This window comes from Argentina silus, assembly GCF_951799395.1.
Source record: "Argentina silus genome assembly, contig: scaffold_157, whole genome shotgun sequence".
Taxonomy (NCBI): domain Eukaryota; kingdom Metazoa; phylum Chordata; class Actinopteri; order Argentiniformes; family Argentinidae; genus Argentina; species Argentina silus.
This window is the reverse complement of record NW_028153056.1, coordinates 52,501-77,500: the sequence shown is the minus strand read 5'-3', so window position 1 is coordinate 77,500 and position 25,000 is coordinate 52,501. Positions and strand designations below refer to the sequence as shown.

Genomic DNA, 25,000 nt, shown 5'->3' with positions numbered 1-25,000 from the left:
GGTAGTGTGTAGATAGTGTGTAGGTAGTGTGTAGGTAGTGTGTAGTTGTGTGTAGGTAGTGTGTAGGTAGTGTGTAGGTAGAGTGTAGGTAGTGTGTAGTTGTGTGTAGTTGTGTGCAGGTAGTGTGTAGTTGTGTGTAGGTAGTGTGTAGTTGTGTGTAGGTAGTGTGTAGTTGTGTGTAGATAGTGTGTAGGTAGTGTGTAGTTGTGTGTAGATAGTGTGTAGGTAGTGTGTAGTTCTGTGTAGGTAGTGTGTAGGTAGTGTGTAATTGTGTGTAGGTAGTGTGTAGTTGTGTGTAGTTGTGTGTAGGTAGTGTGTAGGTAGTGTGTAGTTGTGTGTAGGTAGTGTGTAGGTAGTGTGTAGTTGTGTGTAGGTAGTGTGTAGTTGTGTGTAGTTGTGTGTAGGTAGTGTGTAGTTGTGTGTAGGTAGTGTGTAGGTAGTGTGTAGTTGTGTGTAGGTAGTGTGTAGTTGTGTGTAGTTGTGTGTAGGTAGTGTGTAGTTGTGTGTAGGTAGTGTGTAGTTGTGTGTAGTTGTGTGTAGGTAGTGTGTAGTTGTGTGTAGGTAGTGTGTAGTTGTGTGTAGGTAGTGTGTAGATCCAGGCCACTCACGTGAGGACGTAGTTGACGCTGACGATGCAGTGGGGTCTGGAGGAGCGGCTGTTGTGGACAATGGTGGCGTAGCTCTGGACCCACACCCAGCCGCCTTGCTTGGCCAGGAACCTGTAGTACCTGGTGGTCACCTGGCCTTTCACCAGCACTGCAGAGAGGGGGGAGGGGAGGGAGGGGAGAGGGAGGGGGGAGGGGGGAGGGAGGGGAGAGGGAGGGAGGGAGGGAGGGAGGGAGGGAGGGAGGGGAGAGGGGAGGGAGGGAGGGGAGAGGGAGGGAGGGGGGAGGGAGGGAGGGAGGGGAGGGGGGAGGGAGGGAGGGGAGAGGGAGGGAGGGGGGAGGGAGGGAGGGAGGGAGAGGGAGAGGGAGGGGGGAGGGGGGCAGGGAGCAGGGGGAGGGAGGGAGGGGGAGGGAGCAGGGGGAGGGGGGGGAGTCAGGTTATATGGCAAATAGAGAGGTTAGTGACAGCGGAATGAGGAGTGTGTGTGTGTGTGTGTGTGTGTGTGTGTGTGTGTGTGTGTCTGTGTGTGTGTGTGTGTGTGTGTGTGTGTGTATGTGTGTGTGTGTGTGTGTGTGTGTGTGTGTGTGTGTGAGTGTGTGTGTTTGCGTGTGTGTGTGTGTTTGCGTGTGTGTGTGTGTGTGTGTGTGTGTGTGTGTGTGTGTGTGTGTGCGTGTGTGTGTGTGTTTGCATGTGTGTGTGTGTGTGTTTGCATGCATGCATGTGCCTGTGTGTTAGAAACCAAAATACTACTTTTTTACATCAACATTCCAAACTAAAATTCTCTCTGATATTGCCGTTCAACATCACAGCCTAACTGATCATGTGATTCCTCCCAGATCAATTTTTTTCAGGCCCTCTCTTATCTGCTGGGATCGCCTCTGTGTGGATGAGAGGATAATTGCAACACACTGCTCTATATATGAAGAAGTCAATGTTGCCCTACAATCATATTACCCAATTATGAAACACATTATAGCTAATTGCTGCTTACAAAACTCGGAACTTAGAAGAAGAAAGCATTTGCACTTTTTTTCAGGTGACGTGGTGCTGGTGTTGAAGTCTGAGTGAGAGCATGGGAAATCTAGGGAGCGGGCGTTCATGCTTATTAACCAGGAGAGGCTGCCTGGAGGTAGAAATCAGAGGCCGGGCTCGTTGTAATGCACGAAGTGGAATTAATGAGCCCGTCCTCCCGATTTCTACCTCCACCAGCCTAAACTTAACCAGTCAAAGTTACGCAAGTCGTAATTCACATAACTCTTACGCAACATATCGTACGTTTTTGACGTATCTTACGTCAAAACAGGCAGTCAAACGCTGGTGTTACAATCCCCCAGATCCTGTTCCAGGTCTGCAGAAACGATCCCCCAGAACGTAATCATTTGGAGAAGATGAGGGTAGATCTTAACGTAATAATTTGGAGAAGATAGGGTAGATCTTAACATAGTCATTTGGAGAAGATGAGGGTAGATCTTAACATAGTCATTTTGAGAAGATAGGGTAGATCTTAACATAGTCATTTGGAGAAGATCTTGGAGTAAATCTTTCCACATAAACGTGAAGTAGCAAGAAAGCCAGTGTGCTCAAGCTGTGTTTTTCTTTTCTAAAACTTGGATAACTGACATTTTTAAGCTCTGAGTGAACTGCCACATCGCCCCAATTCGGAGTGGTACTGGTACTGTGTGAATGACCAAACCAGTCAGCGCGATTGCAGGAACTAAATGCTGGCATCTCTTGCTAGTAAGCTCCCAGCAATCTGGTGTGAGGGGGACGAGCTGGACGCTGTGAGTATATACGCCATTTAGCTGACGCTTTTATCCAAAGCGACTTACATTGCAGTGAGTACATGCATTTCAGTATATATGGTCCCAGCGGGAATCAAACCCACAACTTAAGCGTTGTTAGGGTTAGGGTTAGGGTTAGGGTTAGCCACAAAGGACCACACTGAGCTGCAGAGGACCACAGTGGAGAGGTGGTTAATGTAGGAGATGAAAACAAACCTAACTCACACAAGTGGTGGGCGCATCTGAGGTGGAAGGAGTCGCAGCTGTGGACGTGGTGGTACAGAGTCTTCTCTATCAGGTCCTGTGGCTCATACCCTGTCAGCTCCGCTACCCTGAGACACACACACACACACACACACACACACACACACACACACACAGACAAACACACACACACACACACACACACACACACACACACAGAGACACACGCACACACACAGACACATGCGCACACACATACACGCACACACAGACACACAGACACTGATGATATACACACTTACATATATATGCTTATTCACATACTCTGATCTATCCCCATTCAGTATACACACACACACACACACACACACACACATTGCTTGTTTACTTTGCATAAACACACAAACAAACAAACACACACACAAACACACACACACACACACACACACACACACACCTGGAGTCCAGGAAGATGAGCTTCATGTCGAGGCTGGCTCTGAACATGAACATGTTACTGTGCAGCTTGATCTCCGTGACGGCGCTGGGGGGCAGGGAGTGGCCCACCGCCACCAGGCCCAGGTTCTGGTAGCACCCGTCAAACGGAGACATGTCCAGGCTGTACTGACGGACCTTCAGGTACCCGCTGCAGTGGATCACCTGAGAACATCAGGTAAAATACAATAAAAAAAATAAATTCATTATTAATACAAGTTTTTAGGGCATTTCTGCTTTATTGGAACAGAAGACAGTAGAGAGCGACAGGAAGGATGGGTGAGATGACATGCCAGATATGTCGAGGGTTGGAATCGATCCAGGAACCTTGCAGTTAAGTGAGGCACTTAAGTAAGTCAGGTTAATTAAGGCACTCCTACATTTTTAAGTGTTACGATTTATTGGACAGACAAAGCTCCTGGCTGTGTTCCAACATGCGTTCTTGCGCTCTCTATCTAGACCGTATACCAAGTACCTGTAGGAGTACACACACACACACACACACACACACACACACACACACACAGACACACACACACACCGACACAGAGACACACACAGACACACACACACACACACAGAGACACACACAGACACACACACACACACACACACACACAGTACTTGTATACTCCTACTCGCCTTTTACATCCGTTCCAGACAGAGTGCAAGAACGCATGTTGGACCGCAGCCCTCGAGACAGCGATAGACATCACAGAGGCTACGTCTCAAACCACTGAGGTAAAGACACGTACCCTGAAGGCTTGTTTATGATGAGGTATGTTACCACACCATAAACAATTATGGGCAAAAATAAACACGCAAAAGGCTTATTATTCATCCCAGTTCAATACACAAGCATACACAACGCCAGCTCCAGTGTGTGTATGCTTACATGGATAAGTGTGACAAAACAAACCATGCATTGTCTCATCGTAATGCCCGTCAACGGCGATTGATATCATTTGATTACTTTTGCCTGTTATGTGTGTGAATTAACCTGCAATCAGTGTCAATCATTTGTCTCAAAATGATAATTGATTGATTGATTCAGTCATGATTATATCATAACATTATAACATTCCATAATTATATTATTGTCTATTAGCTGTTACTACATTCTATTGTTGATGTTGATTGATGTCGTAGCGCTGCTCTGTCTCAGGTCTTTGGTTGCGTTGTAAACTTCTGGTCGATTTAATGACAAATAAACGAGACTTGACTTGACTACCTTGTATCCACCGCACGTGAGACCCGCGTTCCTTTTCGCCAGGACGCATTTCATTCTCAAGAAGAACGAGCGTTCCATTTCATATTCTAGAGAGAGGGAGAGAGAGGGGGGGGGGGGGAACACAGCAATCAGCCACGTCTTGTCAACCATTTAAATGTAAATCTGGCCGATACATCATCACAACAACACACAGCCCAGCCGCCAGTCAGACGCCGTACTGTACCCTGAACAAAGTGCGAGTGGTACGGCTGGTGAGCGGTCAACACTGCGGTCATCTCATCGTGGTCGGCCGGGTGGATGTACTCGTAGATGCTGTTGCCCGTCAGCTCTACCTGTGGAAATCACCTCTGATGAGAGCTTTCCGAAACGTCAATATAGGCCATAACCCATAACGCAACACGGTGACGATTTAAATAGAATAGAAGATGGTGTATTCTGTACTAGTCTCGTTAACTTAGAATATGAACATATTGCGTAACCTACCTGTGACAAGCCCAAATGGACCGACGCTGTTTCAGAAATGTACATGATTTTACCGTCCGGAGCAACCACGAAAATGAAGCCGTCCAACGTCTGAAAAACACACGTTAATCAACGATTACGTATATTATTTGAATTAGATGATATACAAGTAGGCACGGTTGAATTGGTGTCATTTGACAATTTAAAAGCATTTATATAAATGTTTAATGTGCTTTTAAAACAAGATGCCAAAAAATAAATATGCAAATAATCAAACAAATGTATAGCCTAAAAAAACAGCGTCAACACACGCGTTGACAAATGGCTGTAGCTTATTGAGGAGACTAAATCTACCTCACAGATTAGGCTACTTCATCCCTCCTACTGAACACATAAACATTATCAATGGCGTGGGTCTAGAGAGCCAACCACACGATACATGGCCTGCATTATAATACATTATCATATTGAAACAATGAGCAAGCAGGTCTAAGCCTGTCCATAGAAACAAAGCAAGATCCTGGATTTATTTAGCCAAAATTATGCACAAACTAGTAAAAAGAGAACATCAAAAAACAAGTTAAAACTCGAGCATAATAGCCTGATAATCATACGCCAATAATAACAACAATGACGATAGGCCTACGCTACGAATTAGCATGTAGTACTTTAATTACATTGTACAATTATTCTGGTCGTTACGCTGTTATGGGTTGCCTCTCTGCTCGAGCTGCTAACGGGCCTCCCTGTCCTACTCTGCTGTGCTGTATTCGGTGTTGTTACGGTAATGTTGGAACCCCGTTAAGGAGGGAACCGTGGAGGGGGAACGAGAGGCACGGCGCGTGACTATGAATGCGTTTAGCTTATTTCCGGACCTAAAGCCACAAGAACGAGAGCAGCAGGAGAGAAATCACTCTGGTTAAATATGCAGGCAACGGGGCGACAACTGACAGGGTATAACCTATAACAGGGAACAATAATAATAATAATAACAATAACAATAACAATAACAATATTAACAATAATAATAATAATAATAATAATAATAATAATAATAATAATAATATTAACAATAATAATAGCCTGATCATAGTGGTCACAAAGCATTTTTTTTCCGTTTCAATGGTAGAAAAACGTGATTATTTTTGTATATATTTGTGAAAATATGAGAGATGTGTTAATTTTGGGACGCGTGTGCGGCGTGGGAACGTCTGTATTTTGAGACCGCACCTGCAGAAGATGGGACCCCAGCTCGCGCCCCACGTTGTCCAAGGAGCGACTCAAGTGACCCCAGGATTCTCCCAAACCTGAGACAGATGTTGGAAACAGAAATATCAAATTAGACAATCTTTGTCCCTACAGCGGGTCTTGCTTTAGCTTTTGTCACACGCATGACAAAGGCATAGAGAAATACAGATAATGATGATCACAATAATTATGACAATAATTATACTAGTGATAATAATAATAATAATAATAATAATAATAATAATAATAACAACAACAACAACAACAACAACACTACTACTACTACTAAATAATAATAATAATAATAATAATAATAATAATAATAATATAATGTGTTCTTATCGAAAGAAGGCCTTTGAGATGATTGATTTCGTTTTGCAACGGGTTCATGTGCAATAACAGTGTAATTATTAGCTTATAATAATGATCATCTTTCAAGATATAAAGATAGGTACCATGATCACTAACATAACCAAATGCTTTTAATCATAAAATACAAAATCTAAATATCATTCAAATGGTGAAACATAACACTTTTCATAGGCCTACACAACGAACATATTTTCGCAAGGAATCGACTGTGAACAGATTAATTAAGACATTGAAAATGCAAAACCTTCTCCACGACACACCGGCAGGAACCAACTAAACTCGATAAAACAAACAACAGTTTCTGTCCCCCCCGGTAAGCCCGCGCGCAGCCCCAATTGAAATGCAAATCGTACGAAAACAAACACCGTTGCAAAGATCACGGTAAAACCCGGTATTGTATTTTAATATCAACCAAACATGCACTCCACGTCTACAACAACAGAAACAATCACATTACTCCTTAACCACAACTCAAATACTCTCAAAGCCCCTTCACTGCTGGGGTACAAGCGCATCAGGAAAACCATTTATTATTCAATAGGCTACAAATATTTCTGAATTATCATGCATTGAAAAGCCAGCAAGACGTTATTTGTTGTTGTTGTCTCTAAGATATCGTTTGGAGTTAGAGCAATATGTGTGATATGATCACACCAGCGACTGGACATAATTAGGGCCGTACTTGATTTGTATGGAAACTTCTATTAGTCCTTCTGGCAATCTAACTCTCTCTCTCTCTCTCTCTCTCTGACAAAACTGTAACTACGAACACAGCGGCTGACAAAGCAGTAGGACGTACGGGCCGAATGAGAGGCATGGTGGCCTTAACGTTGAAGGGTAATGTTAATAAGCGCTGTGAGTGACAACGTGTTTGGAATATAACGTGACGTTTACACGGAGCCGTAGAAAGGAACTATCACTTCCTCGAGGAGTCTCCATAGCGACCGAACTGGCCAATAGGTGCGTGGGACCGTGTGTTTGGCGGGTAATGTGTGTGTAGGATAATGACTAAATAACAGGATAATGACTAAACTGCCCAGTGTGTGGAGGAGCAGATTATTCAGAGATACCATCTCAACATACTCCAACATGGAGTGGTTTAAACTGAACAGAGTAGGGCCTACCTCCCAAACTAAAGCGGTGTTAGTAGCGACTCAGAGATTAGTGTGGAGAGAGAGGGGGAACGCGTCGTGAGAGATGTTTCCGTGGCTCACAGCGGCGTTAGAAAACAATTCCTCTTATAGCCTAAAATGGCCGTTGGAACAGCTCCCGGTTCCCTCGACCTATAGCTACCTCGACGGGTCTGTGCTACACAGATAAACACCATTATGGCACCTTCGTGTGGGTCTAAACACGGTGTTTTATAGCCTAGCTACACGCCATTGTGTCCGTTTAGTTTAAGTGCCGGTTTGAGGTAAGCATTTGGTGAGAAAATGGATTGTTCTGTGGCTGAACTAAGGTAGAAGTGGACACGCCAGTACGGCATAGGGCCTGGGCTAAACGGGCTAAGTGTGTAGCCATGAACAGATGTAGACCATTCGTCAGTAGTTCTCGGTGATATAGACTTCGTCTGGTGTTACGACGAGGTCTTTTTTTCCCCAAAACATAGCTTGTGTCACACCAAAACCAATTTGTGTAAGTGCGGATTTTTAACGGCTGTTTTTGTTTCCCATGAATCTAACAGGCGTGGAAGACGGAGGAGGCCTTGTAAAAACAACAGAAGAACGGCAACTCGGTCGGACGGCCAGGGGTGGAGCAGAGGTTAGCGACCGCTCGGCGTGTCATAAATAATAATGACCGCTAAACACTCTCACCTTCACATATCTGCATATCAACTTTTACTGTCGAATAACTCGGGACGAATACGTTTCCTTTGCTATAAACACGGTCACTTTCGCCGGGGCTGACATGCAATATTGTGTTTCAAGTCGTCAGCTTTGCCATAAGGACCAAAGGCAGCCCTGTGTTGGACACTGACAGACAGCGCTTTAAAACAGCAGAGGCGGTTTAATGAGGAAAGCACATGGCTCTCAATACGGGTCGTAAAACGCATCACTGACGAATAGGCGACCCTCCTGGACGTGGGTATACAGGCAGGAGACCCCCCCCCCCATCCTAGACTCCTCCAGGCAGGAGAACCCCCTTCCACCATGACCCCCCCCCCCCCCCATCTTGGACGTGAGTATACAGGCAGGAGACACCCCCTCCACCATGACCCCCCCTCTCTCCTGCGACACTGTATCTTCCATTATTCATAGTTGATTTTACCATATGCTGGCGTCCCTGTGTGCAGTGTGCCTTTACGGAGCGTGGAAATCCTTTGTTTTTGTGAGACGTGGTCCAGTGATAAAAACAAATCAGTATCTCGAGCCTTCAGGATTCATTTTTCCATCCTGTTCTGTCACAGCTATGGGTGGGCTGGGAAGCCCTATTCATGTGGACCAGTAGGCCTGTATTTATGCGCGTTCCGTAGGCCTATCATTAACATCTAAAACACAAGCAAAGTATGCCATAAATAACTAGATCATACACATTTGGTGCAGACTATTTGATTGATATTTAACCGAGACAAAATGTAAATACATTCTTGTTATTTTGGGTTATGTTGATGTAGTCAAGGTAGGCTTCGCTCACGGTGTCTCGCCGATATACTGAGAGGTTTGACACATCAAGGAGGAAAATATAGACACCATGACACACGCCTATGTTATAAACGCACCTACATTAAAAATCAGCAAAAATACACGATCGAAAATCACTGGCACACGGGCCACGGGACGTGTAAATTGTGCACTGTTTTGGTTGGAGTGAATATCGTTAATATAATATAATATGTTCAAAATGAGCTTAGAGTGCTGGAACATAGAAAATCAATCATGAACATGATCGAAATATCTAGGTGTAGGATGGTGATGAATTTCTGATCATACAGGCCATTTTGGGCCCTATACAATAACAACAACAGGAGAATCGATAAAGACCCCGAACCAAAATAATCTTTGTAGTACAACTCCTCGGATGTTTTCATTTTCTGTCTTTCTGTCTCTTAAAATGAACGAGCCACGGCTTGGAAAACCCATTCTAGTCTCTCTCTGTCTCTCTGTCTCTCTGTCTCTCTCTCTCTCTCTCTCTCTCAGTATTACAAGGACCTCCATATGTTTTAAGAGAGATCAGACAGCTAGTCGCGCGGCTGCAGGCCTAATTGGCGAGTGTGTGTCACAGTCACGCAGAACCGGGGCCCGTGGAGACCGCGCGGGAGAACGGTGGCAAACGACGGCTAATCGTCATGCGGGGCCATCACGGTCGCCCGGCTCTGAAAGGCGACGACACGTACATGGATGTAAAAGAGAAAAGACAAACAGCGTGTTGAGAGACAAAAGGGAGGTTTGGGCCGGTCAGATATTCACTTATGCACACACACACTCCTCGTTTCATGGACCGTTGTGCGCGTAAAGGCGCCATCTGACTCGCTGGAACTTTGTTTGTTTGGGCAGGATTGATTTAGGGGGGCTGAAAACACAAATTCCACTGAACAATAAAGTTGGAAAATCTCGTGCCAGGAGACATCCAATATGGTTACATATGAATAATAGATTCTTACGTGTGGCAAACGTGAGATTTGATTGTTTATAAAATAATAATAACAATAATATTATTACAATTATGTGAGCCTGTAGTCCTACCGGTATTGAATATACTGGTTAATAATAAGCAGTCATAGTAATTCATAATTAATAAACACAAATGAAAGCGCATTTTGCGTTAGAATTTAAAGCAGGCCTATACTGACTGTAACGGTGTAATTTACGCATGTTTATTTTTCTCCTAACTGAAACGCAGTAATTCTGCTTCAGTGATCTCCCAGTGGAACGTGTAAACGAGGGTAAGTAGTAGCACAGGTGTCTTACAGGAGGACGGAGGAATTAAAACGTTATCAACACGGCAGGCGTCATCATTATAACAGACAGGCTTAACACTGACACACTGTTGTCATATAGACGATTTAACACAACGCGATGATAATAATCACAGTCAATATTTACACCTGATATGAGTAAATCTATAATAATAATAATTTAAAAAAAACAGACTATATCTGAGCATCAAATAAAAAACAACAACAATTAATATGGACAATAATTAGGGTTACTTGAATTATTCATGATAATAACTAACGCTTAATAACTAACAATACTCCTCCTCCTCCTACTACTACTACTAATAATAATAACAATAACAACAACAATAATAAAAATATATTACCAATATATGAAAATAATAAGAACCTAATAATAAATGTGAATAGTGAGAAATCTTACCTTCAGGAAAGACTAGTCTCATTTTCAAGTAGCTTGTCGTGAGCCGAATGATTGAAGCTTTATCGAGCTGAGAGGTGATGGCCGAGGGCAGCGGCAGCAGTTTGGCCAGCTCGTAGAACTCACTGTTCTCCTTCTCCCGTCGAGTCCGGGCGGCGTTTTTAGATTTTTCTTTCATTTTCATAAGGACTAGTTTCCTTTTCCCCTTAGTGAATTCAGTCCCCACTAAAGGCCAGTCAATAGACAGAACTACAGTGTAAATAAATCATTTCACAGCTTTGCGCCCATGCATTCTGTCTCAGGCGCTGACCGCCGGCTGTGTTGGTGCGTCAAGGTAGACGGCAGATGTAGTTTATCCGTTTTTAGACTAAATCCAGAAATAAAAACACAGACATTCCCGCGTTACTTCCAGGATGAATCAGACCGGCGCCGTGGGAGCAGCACATCCTTAATTAGGTGGAGGGACAGCGGGCTCTGATGATCAGCCATGGCTCCATATTCACGGTACATGACATCCACTTGGGCCCACCGTGCCCGGTGTTACCGCGCAGAGTTTAGGTCCTTCTCCCCGCTGTCGAAAACATCACGTCCCCTTTGGAAAAACAAACCAGTGTCTAACTCATTTCGATTAATGTTTGACGCGAACAAATGTCATATTATAATGCATGCAAACCCAATCATAACTGATATATTATTATTATTATTATTATTATTATTATTATTATTACTACTATACAGTGCCTGCCTACAACACTTGCAGTATGATGGACCAGTGCAATGATATGAGAAACAGACCACCGAACTTAACATTATACAACATAGGCCTACAGGGAGAAAATACATTATTCATAGTGCTTGAGCGTGAGTATATACTATTCTCGAAATCATATTGACTTTTTTTTATTATTTTTTTAAAATAACGACTGAACATTTGTTTCAGGATAAAGACATGGAAACCATGATCGATTGATTGTCAACTCACCTCGGAGCTCCAAGGCAACCATCCAACTCTGATATCTCAACCAGTCTGCAGCAGCGCCGCCTCTCTCTACCCCCAAAACAGTTTTCGTGGACACATTCCTTAGTTTTTACTCCTTCTAAAACACAGCTGACACTCACAGCATGTCCCTCGTCTCTGTTTCGGGGATGCAAGTGTATCGAAATAGTTTCCAACCTCTTCTCTGCCATTAACTCACACGATCTCTCTCTTTCTCCAGGAGAATCCGAGGACGGCCCTCCCCCGCTGTGTCCCCAGCCATCCCCTCTCTCATTGGGCGAGCAGTGGTCCAGTCCGCCTCCCTATTGGGCATTGTTATTATCAACGTGTCGGAGCTCGGCGAGAAACCGGGATTTGCTCGTGGAAATTCTCACCTCTGGCCTTGTCGAAAACAACATGGTGAACGTGTGCAGGATTACTCTTTTACAACGAAGGGGACGAATGTTAACGGTTTGTGCCTTTATCCGTTGGGTGGACCGAATTGGCAAGCGTTCTCCATCCTGCTGTCACCAAGTTAACAACGCCTCTGTACAGCACGCAAATGATAGGGCTATATCAGTGAAACAATAGTAATATTAAAAGGCTACAAAAATAGCATTAACAGTTAGTGTGTGCTCAGTGTTATTCAGCATTCAACATGGAATTAAACGAGAGAGTGTTTTCGAAAAGATGGCTAACGGCATAGCTTCAGAGAACTGAGATATATAATCTTCCAATCATGTTTGAATTAAATTGCAAACGTTGCATAACATTAGAGGCCTGGACTGAACAGCATAGAGGCCCGTAGGGCCTAGTGCTCCACTAATTTCACCGAAATATAGGCCTGTATACAAACAACTTCCAAAATACTTAAATCTGAAGAGTGTTAATGTGTGATTTCCCCCCCATAAAGTAGGTCCATTATTGTATTATACAAATTGACCATCGATAGAAAATACATAACATTTTAATACATTTATTTATAGGCTACATATATTCCAGTTCATTATGCAGACAAATGTGTAGGTCTAGGACACAATTCTAGAGGAAGACAAGTAAGCCCCTGCACACACACACACACACACACACACACACACACACACACACACACACACACACACACACACACACACACACACACTCTCTCTCTCTCTCTCTCGTTTCCCTTATCATGTGTGTTCGTCGTATTTCTGTCACTTTCGACACGGTTGGCCCCCGTGCTCCCGGTAATGGGATATCACCTGCAGCGAGCGAGCGCGAGAAAATCAGCCAGGATGCGGTGCGCGCACGGAATGGTTGACGCTGGTTTAACCTTTTCTCAAAGCCCGAATTTACTGCTAATTAGACGAAGTCTGTGGAAAAGAGAACAATTGAAAATACTCCAGATTATAAAGTCCTGAGTCAGAATGGAGTTGGAGCCATGATAACGCCAGGCTCGGCTGCATCCAGTGGCCAATTAAGGCCTAACTAACTATATCTATAGCATATCTATACCATGCCCTTAATTATCCCTAACGAGGCATCCCGTTTTTAATCATCTTAATTGCTACAAAAATATAGCCTTCATCTCACTGTGAACACATTAAACTACTTAGAAGCGAAAAACAAATAAAATAATAATACGAGACATTTTGGAAAATTATTGATTTATAGGCCTATGGAACACCCGTAGGCCTTCAGCATAAACCTCGACCTAGACATTTGTAACACTTAGGTTATCTTAGGATCTTAAAAGGCGTTTGAATAGGTTCATAACATGCGTCATATATTTAAATAACGAGAGACAGCAAACTGCTTCAGAGCGCAAACATGTCTCCAAACCTGCTGACCTACTCAGCAGCCTGGTCCTTAGCTCTGACCGCCATGAACGCAATGCAAAGGTGGAAATTCATCACCAATTAGATAAGCCTATGTGAATAAAAATAAAAAATATCACGTTTTGATTGCTTCAGTTCTCAAGCAGTTCAGGAACACAGACAGACCTTTGACAATCCAGCTGCGCGTATAGGGGGATGCGCGGTAATTGGGGAGGTCACGTGGTCAACTTGACAGCTCTGCCGGTGAGGGAGGCGGCGCGCGGGGCGGCAGTGTCATAACATTAACGGAGACAGACAGAAACACACACACACACACACGGACAGACTAGGCCTAAATGACCATCTATTCAGTTGATATATTGCGGTCAAGCTCAATGATTTGTGTAATGTATCCACATACTACTATATGTGTCAATATATATCAGTTATTTATAAACCAGTTCTTTATAAGGGCCAAGTACAGCATATCACTCTGGAATCCACAGACTCAAGATTCAAGATTCAAGATTTCTTTATTTGTCACGTGCATACAAGTATACAGTGAAATGCAAAAGTGACAGTGCCACAGAGTAGTGCAACAACACAATAAGTTTTAAAATACAATAAAATAAAAATAGAAGTACTAAAAAATATACAGTATGGACAGTATAAACAGTATAAACAATATGAACAGTATAGCCAGTAAGCAATATAAATAGCAGATGGATGATTATGTGTGTGCATATGTGTTAGAATGACAGTGCATGTGTGAGTGACTTGAGGGGGGCACTGGTGGGGTCATCGTTGACAATTCTGATGGCATGGGGGAAGAAACTCAGTCTTAGCCTCTCTGTTTTTGCTGCATGACAGCGGAGGCGTTTTCCTGACGGCAGCGGCTGGAACAGTCCATGTTTCGGGTGGTGAGGGTCCTTCATAATCCTGTATGCTCTGGTCCTACACCTCCTGGTGTACAGGACATGGAGAGGGGGGGTTGGAGCTCCCATGGTCTTTTCTGCCAGGCGTACCACCCTTTGCAGAGTTCGCCTGTCCTGGGCCGTGCTGTTACCGTACCAGACGGTGATGTTGCCAGCCAGGATGCTCTCCACAGCTCCAGAGTAGAAGGACTGAAGGATCCTCCGGGAGACTCTGAATTTCCTCAGTTGCCTGAGATGGAACAGGCGCTGCCTTGCCTTTCCTCTGTAAGGCAAGACTCTGTAATAGCATGGTAAAACAAAGAGTGTATTAATGGCGGTGAGAGCAAGGGGTCAGAACAGGCTAGTCTCTCTCTCTCTCTCCCTGTGTCTCTCTCTGTCTCTCCCCTTCTCTCTCTCTGTCTCTCCCCTTCTCTCAGTCTCTCTCTCTCTCCCCCCCTCTGTCTCTACCCCCCCCCCCCCCCATCTCTAAAGGTTTTTGGTTCGACTCCAGTTTTAACAGTTGATGGGGACCGGCAATTGAGCAAGGAGATGTCCATTTCCTAATGGATAATAGACCATGAGTTATTATAGAAATAATCTTTCTAGTTGGACACATGTACATCATGGATTATATACAAACAAATCAAGGCATCATCTCAAAGAACAAGGAAACAAACAAAACACATTAGAAGTTTTTTTTCATCTTTTCTTTATTTTCCTCAAACAAAACGTGTTCATTTCAAAGCCGTCATGGCAGGAGAGAGGAGTTAGAACAACTGATTGGGGTTGAAACATTTTTTCAAGATTTTAAGAACTGGATTTTGGCTCATGACTTTGGTTCTCAAATACAGTTCTGGCACTTCTCCCAAGAAACAAAACATATCCAAAACACAAACCAAATGCAACTATTTGGGAGATAGCGTATTTCACGTATCATAATTGTTTTGTCACATCCATCTCTATTTGATGACTAACTATGGCAGTTTGATTAACTTCTACAGAGCAGTTTTCCATCAATGGAGCGGAGGCTTCTCCCTCCTGCCCTGGATAAACACTAAAGACGATTCTGGAGAGGTGGAGGGGAGGAGGAGGAGGGGGGGGGGGTTGGGGGGTGGAAGAAGAGAGCATATATTTCACGAAACAGATGTGACAGTTTGGCACTCCGGAGTGTATTCCCACAGCGGGAAGCATGTTCCACACACCTGCACGGAATTCCACCCCGGCAGCCTAAATAAACTCTGTCAGTCAGGCAGCCAGCAGTTCCCTGTTGGACACAGAGATGCCACGTTTATCCTGCCGTAAACTAACACACTTTGTGCTCTGTCTCTATCCCCCCCCTCTCTATCTCCTACTCCCCCCCTCTCTCTATCTCCTACTCCCCCCCTCTCTCTCTCTCCTACCCACCCCCCTCTCTCTTCTCTCTCCCTCTTTCCTACCCCCCCATCTCCCCCCCCCTCGCGTACCTCTGTTAATCTTCATCTCAACAACATCTCAATAAAACATTTCACCCCCCCCCCCCCCACTCTAAATCAACCTTTTAAATCAAGACCGTTTATCTTTTCATCGTTTCTATTCTATTCCCCCCCCCCCCCTGGCCGGCCGGGGGTTTCAGAGTGTTTGATGGGGGGCCAAGGCTGGGATACATACAGCTGCGGGTCGGTCAGTACCGGCGCTGCGACTAAATAGTTATTCATCGGGTCGTTACGTAACGTTGATGCAACCTGCTGAAGGACTCCGGGCCCAGACGGTTCTGTCTCACATTAGAACCATCTACATGGGTCGAGGCTGTCTTATATTAGATCCTTGTTACTGGGCCCACAAGAACACTTTGGTTGCTCTGAGACCATGGCTTGGTGTGTGTGTGTGTGTGTGTCTGTCTGTGTGTGTCTGTCTGTGTGTATCTGTCTGTGTGTTTGTCTGTGTGTCTGTCTGTCTGTCTGTCTGTGTGTCTGTCTGTGTGTGTGTGTGTGTGTCTGTCTGTCTGTCTGTCTGCCAACTCCTCTCCTGTAGAATTAACCATGTCCGGGATCCTAGAAGGCTCATTACAGTCTCAACATCATCATCATCATCATCATCACCGGTTCTCCGGACTCATCCTGTTCATAACAACAACCATAACATCACAGTTCAGGAACCATGACATCACAGTTCAGGATATGTGGTCATCATCATATTTGTGGTCATTACTGTCTCGTCATATTCCAGAACTGCATTCCTAGTGGTTATAGTCAGGTTGATGTTGCAGGTGTGTGGTAGGGTTGTGGTCATCAACATCGCCATCCTTCCCGCCCCTGACCTATGTGACCTCGCTGCTGCTGATGTCACTCTCAGGCCTTCCGGGTGGTGACCTCTGTGACCTCACTGTTGACCTGGGCGGCGATGCTTGGGGGCGTGATGTTGAGGTGGACATCATACTGCTGGTCCAGACCCAGGTAGCTGTCACTCATCAGGTACAGCGTGTAGATACACCTGGAGAGAGGAGGGCTGTGAGTGAGAGAGACAACGTGTGTGTGTGTGTGGGGGGGGGGGGGGGGGGGGAGCATGTGTGTATGAGTAAAGGATACACATGCAACCACAGCATTCACAGGAGAGTCATGTGTGTGTGTGTGTGTGTGTGTGTGTGTGTGTGTGTGTGTAGCAGGACCTGGGTTGAAATAGTATTTCATATACTTTCAAACACTTGAGATGATCAAGTTTTAGCCCGATGGATTCACCTCTGAAAGCCCATCCTCGGCTGTCCAGAGGGCCAACCTCAACCAACCTCAACCCACCTCAACCAACCTCAACCCACCTCAACCCACCTCAACCAAGCTTAACCAACCTCAACCCACCTCAACCAACCTCAACCCACCTCAACCAACCTCAACCAACCTCAACCAACCTCAACCAACCTCAACCCACCTCAACCAACCTCAACCAACCTCAACCCACCTTAACCCACCTCAACCAAGCTTAACCAACCTCAACCAACCTCAACCCACCTCAACCCACCTCAACCCACCTCAACCCACCTCAACCCACCTCAACCAACCTCAACCAAGCTCATCTCAGGTATCTGAAAGTCTATTCCGACCTAGGCCTGGTGAAAATGTGTAACGGTATTCCTCATGGTATTCCCGTACTTTCCGGTCTTCTCCGGGGTGTAGAAGGCCAGGGACACGGCGTTCCGGTTGCGGAGGTATCCGACCCGTTTGATGGCCAGCAGCTCACGGCGTTCCACTTCCCCCAGAACCAGGAACCAGCCCTCGTCCTTGTTCTTGGGGAACCTGGGAGCCTGCGCCTTGCTGTCCTGCTTCCTCTGGGGAACACACACGCACGCACGCACGTACGCACGCACGATAAAATATTCAAACCCATAAACATCCTTTTATGTGAATGTGTATGCATGTCTGTGTGTGTGTGTGTGTGTATGTGTGTGTATATATGTGTGTGTGTGTGTATATGTGTGTATGGATATGTGTGTGTGTGTGTGTGTGTATGTCTGTGTATATGTGTATGTGTGTATATGTGTGTGTATATATGTGTGTGTGTGTGTGCATGCGTATGTGTGTGTGTGTATGTATATGTGTGTGTGTGTGTGTCTGTGTGCGTGTGCGTGTGTGTGTGTGTGTGTGTACTAACCCTCTGCTGGCCCGTGTTGATGCGCTGCAGGTAGATCTGCAGGACGTACTCCTGGTCAGCGTGGACAGACAGCCAGCTGCTCTCGTCCCTGAGGTTCATCCTCCCCGCAGGCAGGGGGCGCTCCCTCTGCTCCTGGCTCTGCTCCCACCAGCCCTTCACACTCAGACGCACCTCCACCACCGGGAGATGGCTGAGGAAGGACCAGGCCTGGAGGGAGGGAGGGAGGGAGGGGGGGAGTGAATGTGAAAAAGAGAAATGAAAAGGGGAGTGCAGATAGAGGAGGAAGGAGCCAGTGTGGGAGAGAGGGAGGGAGAGAGGGAGGGAGCAGACTTGAGAGACAATCTTATATAAGACACACAGATCCATCATGCCAGACTCTAGTGTTTGATGAAAGCCTGATTCATTCAAACAGACATAATTCCCCCCCCCCCCCCCTACACACACACACACAGGTACACACACACACACACAGGTACACACACAGGTACACACACACACACACACACACACACACACACACACAGGTACACACACACACACACACAGGTACACGCACACACACACACACACACTCTCTACCATGCTCTTATGTGCTTCTCAGGCTGTGTCATGGCGGTTTGAACATCCCTGCCTCCAACAGAGGAGAAAACACAATCCCCAAACAGGAGGGAGAGAACAAGAGAGGAGGGAGGGAGAGGAGGTGGTAGAGGTAGTGTGTGTGTATGTGTGTGTGTGTGCGCGCATGTGTGTGTGTGTGTATGCGCGCATGTGTGTGTGTGCGCGCATGTGTGTGTGTGCACGCATGTGTGTGTGTGCGTGTGTGTATATGTGTGTGTGTGCGTGCGTGTGTGTGTATATGTGTGTGTATGCGCGTGCGTGTGTGTGCGGCACCCTGAAGCCTGGCCGGTGTGAGAGGCGAGGAGGAGGAGGGGCTCAGCGCTCCACCCGGTGGAAGCTATTTATGTGAGGATTACTCTCCCCGAGCCAATCACACCTGCACGCTGCCATGCATCTCATTATTTAATTAGCAGGCCGCAGCGCCACAGGGGGGTGAGCGGCAGGGGGCGAGGGAGGGGGGACACTGATTGGGTGAGGTGGCTCGGCCCGCGGTGGCGCCCAGTCCCTCTCATTACCGGTGTAATTAACACTTAGATTGGAGCAGTAAAACCTCTCACTGGCTGTAATTGGGCCTCCTGGAGGTACCTGAGACCATCGACACACTCTTGCTGTGTGTGTGTGGTGTGTGTGTGTGTGTGTGTGGGGGGGGGGGGGTGTTTGTGTGTGTGTGTGGGTGAGTGTGTGTGTAAGTGTTTGTAAGTGTGTGCGTGTGGGGGGGTAAGTGTGTGTGTGTATTTGTAAGTGTGTGCGTGTGGGGGGGTAAGTGTGTGTGTGTGTGGGGGGTAAGTGTGTGTGTGTGTGGGGGGTAAGTGTGTGTGTGTATTTGTAAGTGTGTGTGTGTGTGTGGGGGGGGGGGGGGTGTTTGTGTGTGTGTGTAAGTGTGTGTGTTTGTAAGTGTGTGTGTAAGTGTTTGTAAGTGTGTGTGTGGGGGGGGGGGGTAAGTGTGTGTGTGTATTTGTAAGTGTGTGTGTGTGTGTGTGGGGGGGGGGGGTGTTTGTGTGTGTGTGTAAGTGTGTGTGTTTGTAAGTGTGTGTGTGGGGGGGGGGGTAAGTGTGTGTGTGTATTTGTAAGTGTGTGTGTGTGTGTGTGTTGTCTGGAGTGAGTGTAGTGAGTGTGTTGTCAGAGCATGTTTGGTTGAACAGGTCTGTGAGTCTCACATATGAGAGACGAAGTGTTTTAAAGTGTACAGGGTATCAGCCCACCATGATGTTTGTATGCACAAAGTCATGATATTCTTGGACCAAACCGGAAAACAATTCTGCCTCAACTTCTTTTCCCACAATCCACCTGAACACGACCCGCAACAGGGTTGGTTTGGAGCGCCCCGGACCCGCGGGTCACCTGACCCGCCTCAGGGCTCTGAACACCTCAGACGTCCCTCCACCCATGTGACAGAGCTCTGAACACCTCTGACAACCTTACGTTACCTGGGAAACCTGGTCGGGCTGAAGCTCCGCCCCCACCATGGAGGCGAAGGTGTGCTCCCGCCCCTCGCAGGCGGCGATCAACTCAGGGAGGCCTTCGATTGGTCCGCTGAACCCTCCAGGCCCGCCCCTTCCTTTAGTGGAGCCCGACTTCCTGTGGAGAACAATAGGTGGGGGGGGGGGCAAAGCTTGGTCATGTGACTTTCCGATGAGCAACGCTTCCTGCTGTCCGTCGCCACGGGAACCTATCCCTCTTCATCCCTCTCTTACCATTTTTATTGAGTTGGCACCAAATTACCCCTCACTGCAGGGGGGCTGGAACCCACTGCAGGGGGGCTGGAACCCACGTGATGGGTGTGTGTGGACTGACAGTGTGTGGTTTTGTGTGTGTCTATTGAGAGTGTGTGTGTGTGTGTGTGTCTCTCTCTGTGTGTATTGACAGAGAGTGTGTTTTTGTGTTTGTGTACTGACAGTGTGTGGTTTTGTGTGTGTGTGTGTGTGTGTATTGACAGAGAGTGTGTTTTTGTATGTGTGTGTGTGTGTCAGCCTCTGTGTATGTATTGACAGTGTGTGTGTGTGTGTGTGTGTGTCTGTGTGTGTATTGACAGAGAGTGTGTTTTTGTATGTGTGTGTGTGTCAGCCTCTCTGTATGTATTGACAGTGTGTGTGTGTGTGTGTGTGTGTTACCTGAACAGGTAGAGGTGCTGCTGCTGGATGTGGGGCAGGGTGAGGAGGGAGGAGCCGCTGAGCCACCTGCCCTGGACGATCATCTGGACCAGGTTACAGATGCTGAGGGACGTCACCAACCAGCCCTCACTAGCTGATACATCCAGCATGGCCTGGGAGGGGAGAGAGAGGTTACACACACACACACCTTCACTGGCTGATACGTCCAGCATGGCCTGGGAGGGGAGAGAGAGGTTACACACACACACACACACCTTCACTGGCTGATACGTCCAGCATGGCCTGGGAGGGGAGAGAGAGGTCACACACACACACACACACACACACACACACACACACACACACACACACACACACACACACACACACACACACACACCTTCACTGGCTGATACGTCCAGCATGGCCTGGGAGGGGAGGCAGAGGTTAAACACACATATACTAACACACACCTTCAACACACACACACACACCTTCAGCACGCACGCATGCATACACACACGCACGCACACACACTCTCTGCCTCCCTCTCATCCTCTTCAGTGAGGTTAGAGTTTGCCGAGCTCAGCTGCTCTGTATCTAAGCTAGATAATGAATGTGAGCTGTACCATCACTAATAATCACTGAGGCTCATTAAAACACTCATTAAAGTAGCGCTTCATTAACACATCACAGTCCGTCTGATGTCACCGCAGTCCGGAGGTCAGAGGTCAGGTGACATGACAGAGACCCCTCTGGCTTCGTTAGTTAGCGGGGTTAGCGGTAGTTAGCGGGGTTAGGGTTAGTTAGCGGGGTTAGGGTTAGTTAGCAGGGTTAGGGTTAGTTAGCGGGGTTAGCGGTAGTTAGCGGGGTTAGGGTTAGTTAGCGGGGTTAGGGTTAGCGGTAGTTAGCGGGGTTAGGGTTAGTTAGCGGGGTTAGGGTTAGCGGTAGTTAGCGGGGTTAGCGGTAGTTAGCGGGGTTAGGGTTAGCGGTAGTTAGCGGGGTTAGGGTTAGTTAGCGGGGTTAGGGTTAGTTAGGGGGGTTAGGGTTAGTTAGCGGGGTTAGGGTTAGCGGTAGTTAGCGGGGTTAGCGGTAGTTAGCGGGGTTAGGGTTAGCGGTAGTTAGCGGGGTTAGCGTTAGTTAGTAGGGTTAGGGTTAGTTAGCGGTAGTTAGCGGGGTTAGCGTTAGTTAGCGGGGTTAGCGTTAGTTAGTAGGGTTAGGGTTAGCGGTAGTTAGCGGGGTTAGCGGTAGTTAGCGGGGTTAGGTTTAGCGGTAGTTAGCGGGGTTAGGGTTAGTTAGTAGGGTTAGGGTTAGCGGTAGTTAGCGGGGTTAGCGGTAGTTAGCGGGGTTAGGTTTAGCGGTAGTTAGCGGGGTTAGGGTTAGTTAGCGGGGTTAGGGTTAGCGGGGTTAGGGTTAGCGGTAGTTAGCGGGGTTAGGGTTAGTTAGCGGGGTTAGGGTTAGTTAGCAGGGTTAGGGTTAGCGGTAGTTAGCGGGGTTAGGGTTAGTTAGCGGGGTTAGCGGGGTTAGGGTTAGTTAGCGGGGTTAGGGTTAGCGGTAGTTAGCGGGGTTAGGGTTAGTTAGCGGGGTTAGCGGGGTTAGGGTTAGTTAGCGGGGTTAGGGTTAGCGGTAGTTAGCGGGGTTAGGGTTAGTTAGCGGGGTTAGGGTTAGCGGTAGTTAGCGGGGTTAGGGTTAGTTAGCGGGGTTAGCGGGGTTAGGGTTAGTTAGCGGGGTTAGGGTTAGCGGTAGTTAGCGGGGTTAGGGTTAGTTAGCGGGGTTAGGGTTAGCGGTAGTTAGCGGGGTTAGGGTTAGTTAGCGGGGTTAGGGTTAGTTAGCGGGGTTGTTCTCTGAAGAATGGAGGAAGAGCGGCGCTCTCTCTCTCTCTCTCTCACACACACACACACACACACACACACACACACACACACACAACACACAGCACGCACACACACACTGTGAACTTGGTGGTGCAACTATGTCAATGTTTCAAAGCAAATTAAAGATGTATTTAGTAATGACAGAGTAACTATCTATGAACTACATTTTGCTAACTTTTGTGAGCCTAACACAGGTTTGTTACACTACTGAAAATGCTGTTCTGTCATTGGCATGGATATGTTTGAGTTGGTCTAAAATGGTGATTATAGAACCCGGAACGCTGACATCAGCGTGGAACGTGGAAGGCTCGGAACATTCCAGAACTCACTGGTGTGCCACAGCAGGAAGCCAGAAAAGTAACCACATGGAAGAGCCATGGCCAATCACTCCCAGATACACAGTGTGTGTGTGTCTGTGTGTGTGCACACACGCACATGCGCACAAACACAGCACAGCATGGATAATCACCCACACATACACACAGGCCTGAACAAACGCTACCAGATCCTCAGACATAGATATATGAGACAGATCATATGAGACAGGCCCTGAGAGCAGAGACAGACACTTCTCACACTCTGGAGTCACACAGAAACACCTGCACATATACAGGCATGGCCAACCGCTGTCAGATACTGGGGCCTTGGTGTCCAGGCAGGAACAATCAAAATGTTTGTGGTTGTTTTGGGTACTTTGAGGTACTTCTGGGTTGTTTGGGGTACCTCTGGGTTGTTTGGGGTACTTCTGGGTTGTTTGGGGTTGATTGGGGTTGATTATAAGACCCAGCTCTCTCAGTGGTGAGCCCTCCATGTCCCCCTGTCGTCTCTAGTCTCTGGTGCCGTGTGTGTGCATGTGTGTGTGTGTGTGCGTCTCTTTAGTCTCTGTGTGTCTGTGTGTGTGTGTGTGCGTCTCTTTAGTCTCCGTGTGTCTGCTCCTTCTCTGCAGATACGTGCCTCCGCTAACTCTGCCCTGACTGGGGGGAACTCACAACTCACACACACCACGAAGGATGAATCTCCCAAACTACAAAGAAGTGGGCCCAAAAGAGACATTTGTCTCCTAGAAGACTCACCAACAGCAACATCAAAACAATCAATATTGGCAATCTGACAAAATCATGTATCAGACAAAGTAAGTAGCCTACAGATTTCTGTGAAAGGCTTTGAGGCTCCCCTGAGGCGTATCCTGCTCAGATTCTAGTCTCTGCCGACTCGGAGTCCAGACTTTTAGAGAACAAAGACACTGAGCAGAAGTGGAGGTTTTTCTGCCCAGAACATCAGAGTAATCCACCACTGCCACATGAAGATGTGCTCAGAGACTCCCAGGGCTGCCCGCGCACGCGCACTCACACCCACACACACACACCCAGTCCCACCCACCTGACAGATGCGTATGGCGTTGTCCAGGACAGTCTTGGTGTCAGTTCCGTAGTCGCTGCAGGGGAGCTGGGCGTGGCTGAAGTGGGCCTGGAGCAGCAGGTGGGTCTTAGTGTGGGCGCTGTCGTAGGAGTGGGGGTTCACCTGGAGGGGAGGGGAGGGGAGGGGGGGGGGGAAGTCAGAGAGGAGGCAGTGTGTGTGCATGTTTGAATGTGTGTGTGTGTGTGTTTGAGTGTGTGTGTATTTGAGTGTGTGTGTGTGTGTGTGTGTCAGTGTGTGTGTGAGTGTAAGTGTGTGTGTGTGTGTGGGCGCTGTCGTAGGAGTGGGTGTTTACCTGTAGGGGGAGGCGCTGAGCCAGTTCACTGTTCAGCTGGTCCTCATTGTGTCTGACTGGCAGCTCTGCATACTCCTCCGCATCCTGGAGGGGGAGGGAGGAGGGAGAGAGAGAGAGAGAGAGAGATCAAAAGTCAGAGAGGAAGAAGTCCGTTCCCTGCTGGGTATGAGAGTGTGTTCGATCCTTTGTTTTAACCATCTCTGTTAAAACAGCTGTACTCCATCCGGGGGCCTCCCCAGGTTCTCCCACCCCAGAGACGGCCTCTCTTTCACCCAGAGAACCCTTCTCTCTGACCAGGACGACACACACACACACACACACACACACATACACACACACACACACACACACACACACACACACACACACACACACACACACCTGCTCATAAAACAGCACCATTCACACAGCGTTCAAGTGGGACCCTAACCCCGCCTTTCTTCCGCAATGGATGGTTGCTCTCAACTTTACAGCTTCTCTGGGTTCAATCCACAAATGACTGTGTGTGTGTGTGCATGTATGTGTGTGCAGGTATGTGTGCGTGTATGTACGTACGCAAGTGTGTGTACATGTGTGTATGACCTGTGTGTGTGTGTGTGTGTGTGAGAGTGTGTGTGTAACCATGACCCTTCATCAATCTGACGGCCTGCTATCTTGCTGACGGTGTGTGTTTGTGGTGTTGATGCAG

The 25,000-nt window shown here is 47.1% G+C and overlaps 2 protein-coding genes across 2 annotated transcripts in view; both read right to left on the bottom strand.

Moving 5' to 3' along the window:
* LOC310824473 (single-minded homolog 1-A-like) overlaps nucleotides 1-10,890 on the bottom strand; it is a gene marked incomplete at both ends in the record, with an annotated part of 17,091 nt that extends 6,201 nt beyond the window's left edge. Inside the window, 8 exon segments of the mRNA XM_083697721.1 lie at nucleotides 609-756; nucleotides 2,613-2,719; nucleotides 3,049-3,248; nucleotides 4,315-4,400; nucleotides 4,538-4,646; nucleotides 4,798-4,887; nucleotides 6,007-6,083; nucleotides 10,716-10,890. Coding sequence (XP_083553847.1) covers nucleotides 609-756; nucleotides 2,613-2,719; nucleotides 3,049-3,248; nucleotides 4,315-4,400; nucleotides 4,538-4,646; nucleotides 4,798-4,887; nucleotides 6,007-6,083; nucleotides 10,716-10,890 — 992 coding nt within the window.
* A 5,062-nt stretch (nucleotides 10,891-15,952) lies between these two features.
* The window catches only part of ascc3 (activating signal cointegrator 1 complex subunit 3), a gene marked incomplete at its 5' end in the record, with an annotated part of 60,112 nt that continues 51,064 nt past the window's right edge, over nucleotides 15,953-25,000 (bottom strand). The window contains 7 exons of the mRNA XM_083697720.1: nucleotides 15,953-16,867; nucleotides 17,521-17,696; nucleotides 18,020-18,226; nucleotides 20,065-20,215; nucleotides 20,749-20,900; nucleotides 23,982-24,122; nucleotides 24,313-24,396. Coding sequence (XP_083553846.1) covers nucleotides 16,726-16,867; nucleotides 17,521-17,696; nucleotides 18,020-18,226; nucleotides 20,065-20,215; nucleotides 20,749-20,900; nucleotides 23,982-24,122; nucleotides 24,313-24,396 — 1,053 coding nt within the window. The 3' untranslated portion in view covers nucleotides 15,953-16,725. The remainder of the gene's footprint in view (nucleotides 16,868-17,520; nucleotides 17,697-18,019; nucleotides 18,227-20,064; nucleotides 20,216-20,748; nucleotides 20,901-23,981; nucleotides 24,123-24,312; nucleotides 24,397-25,000) is intronic.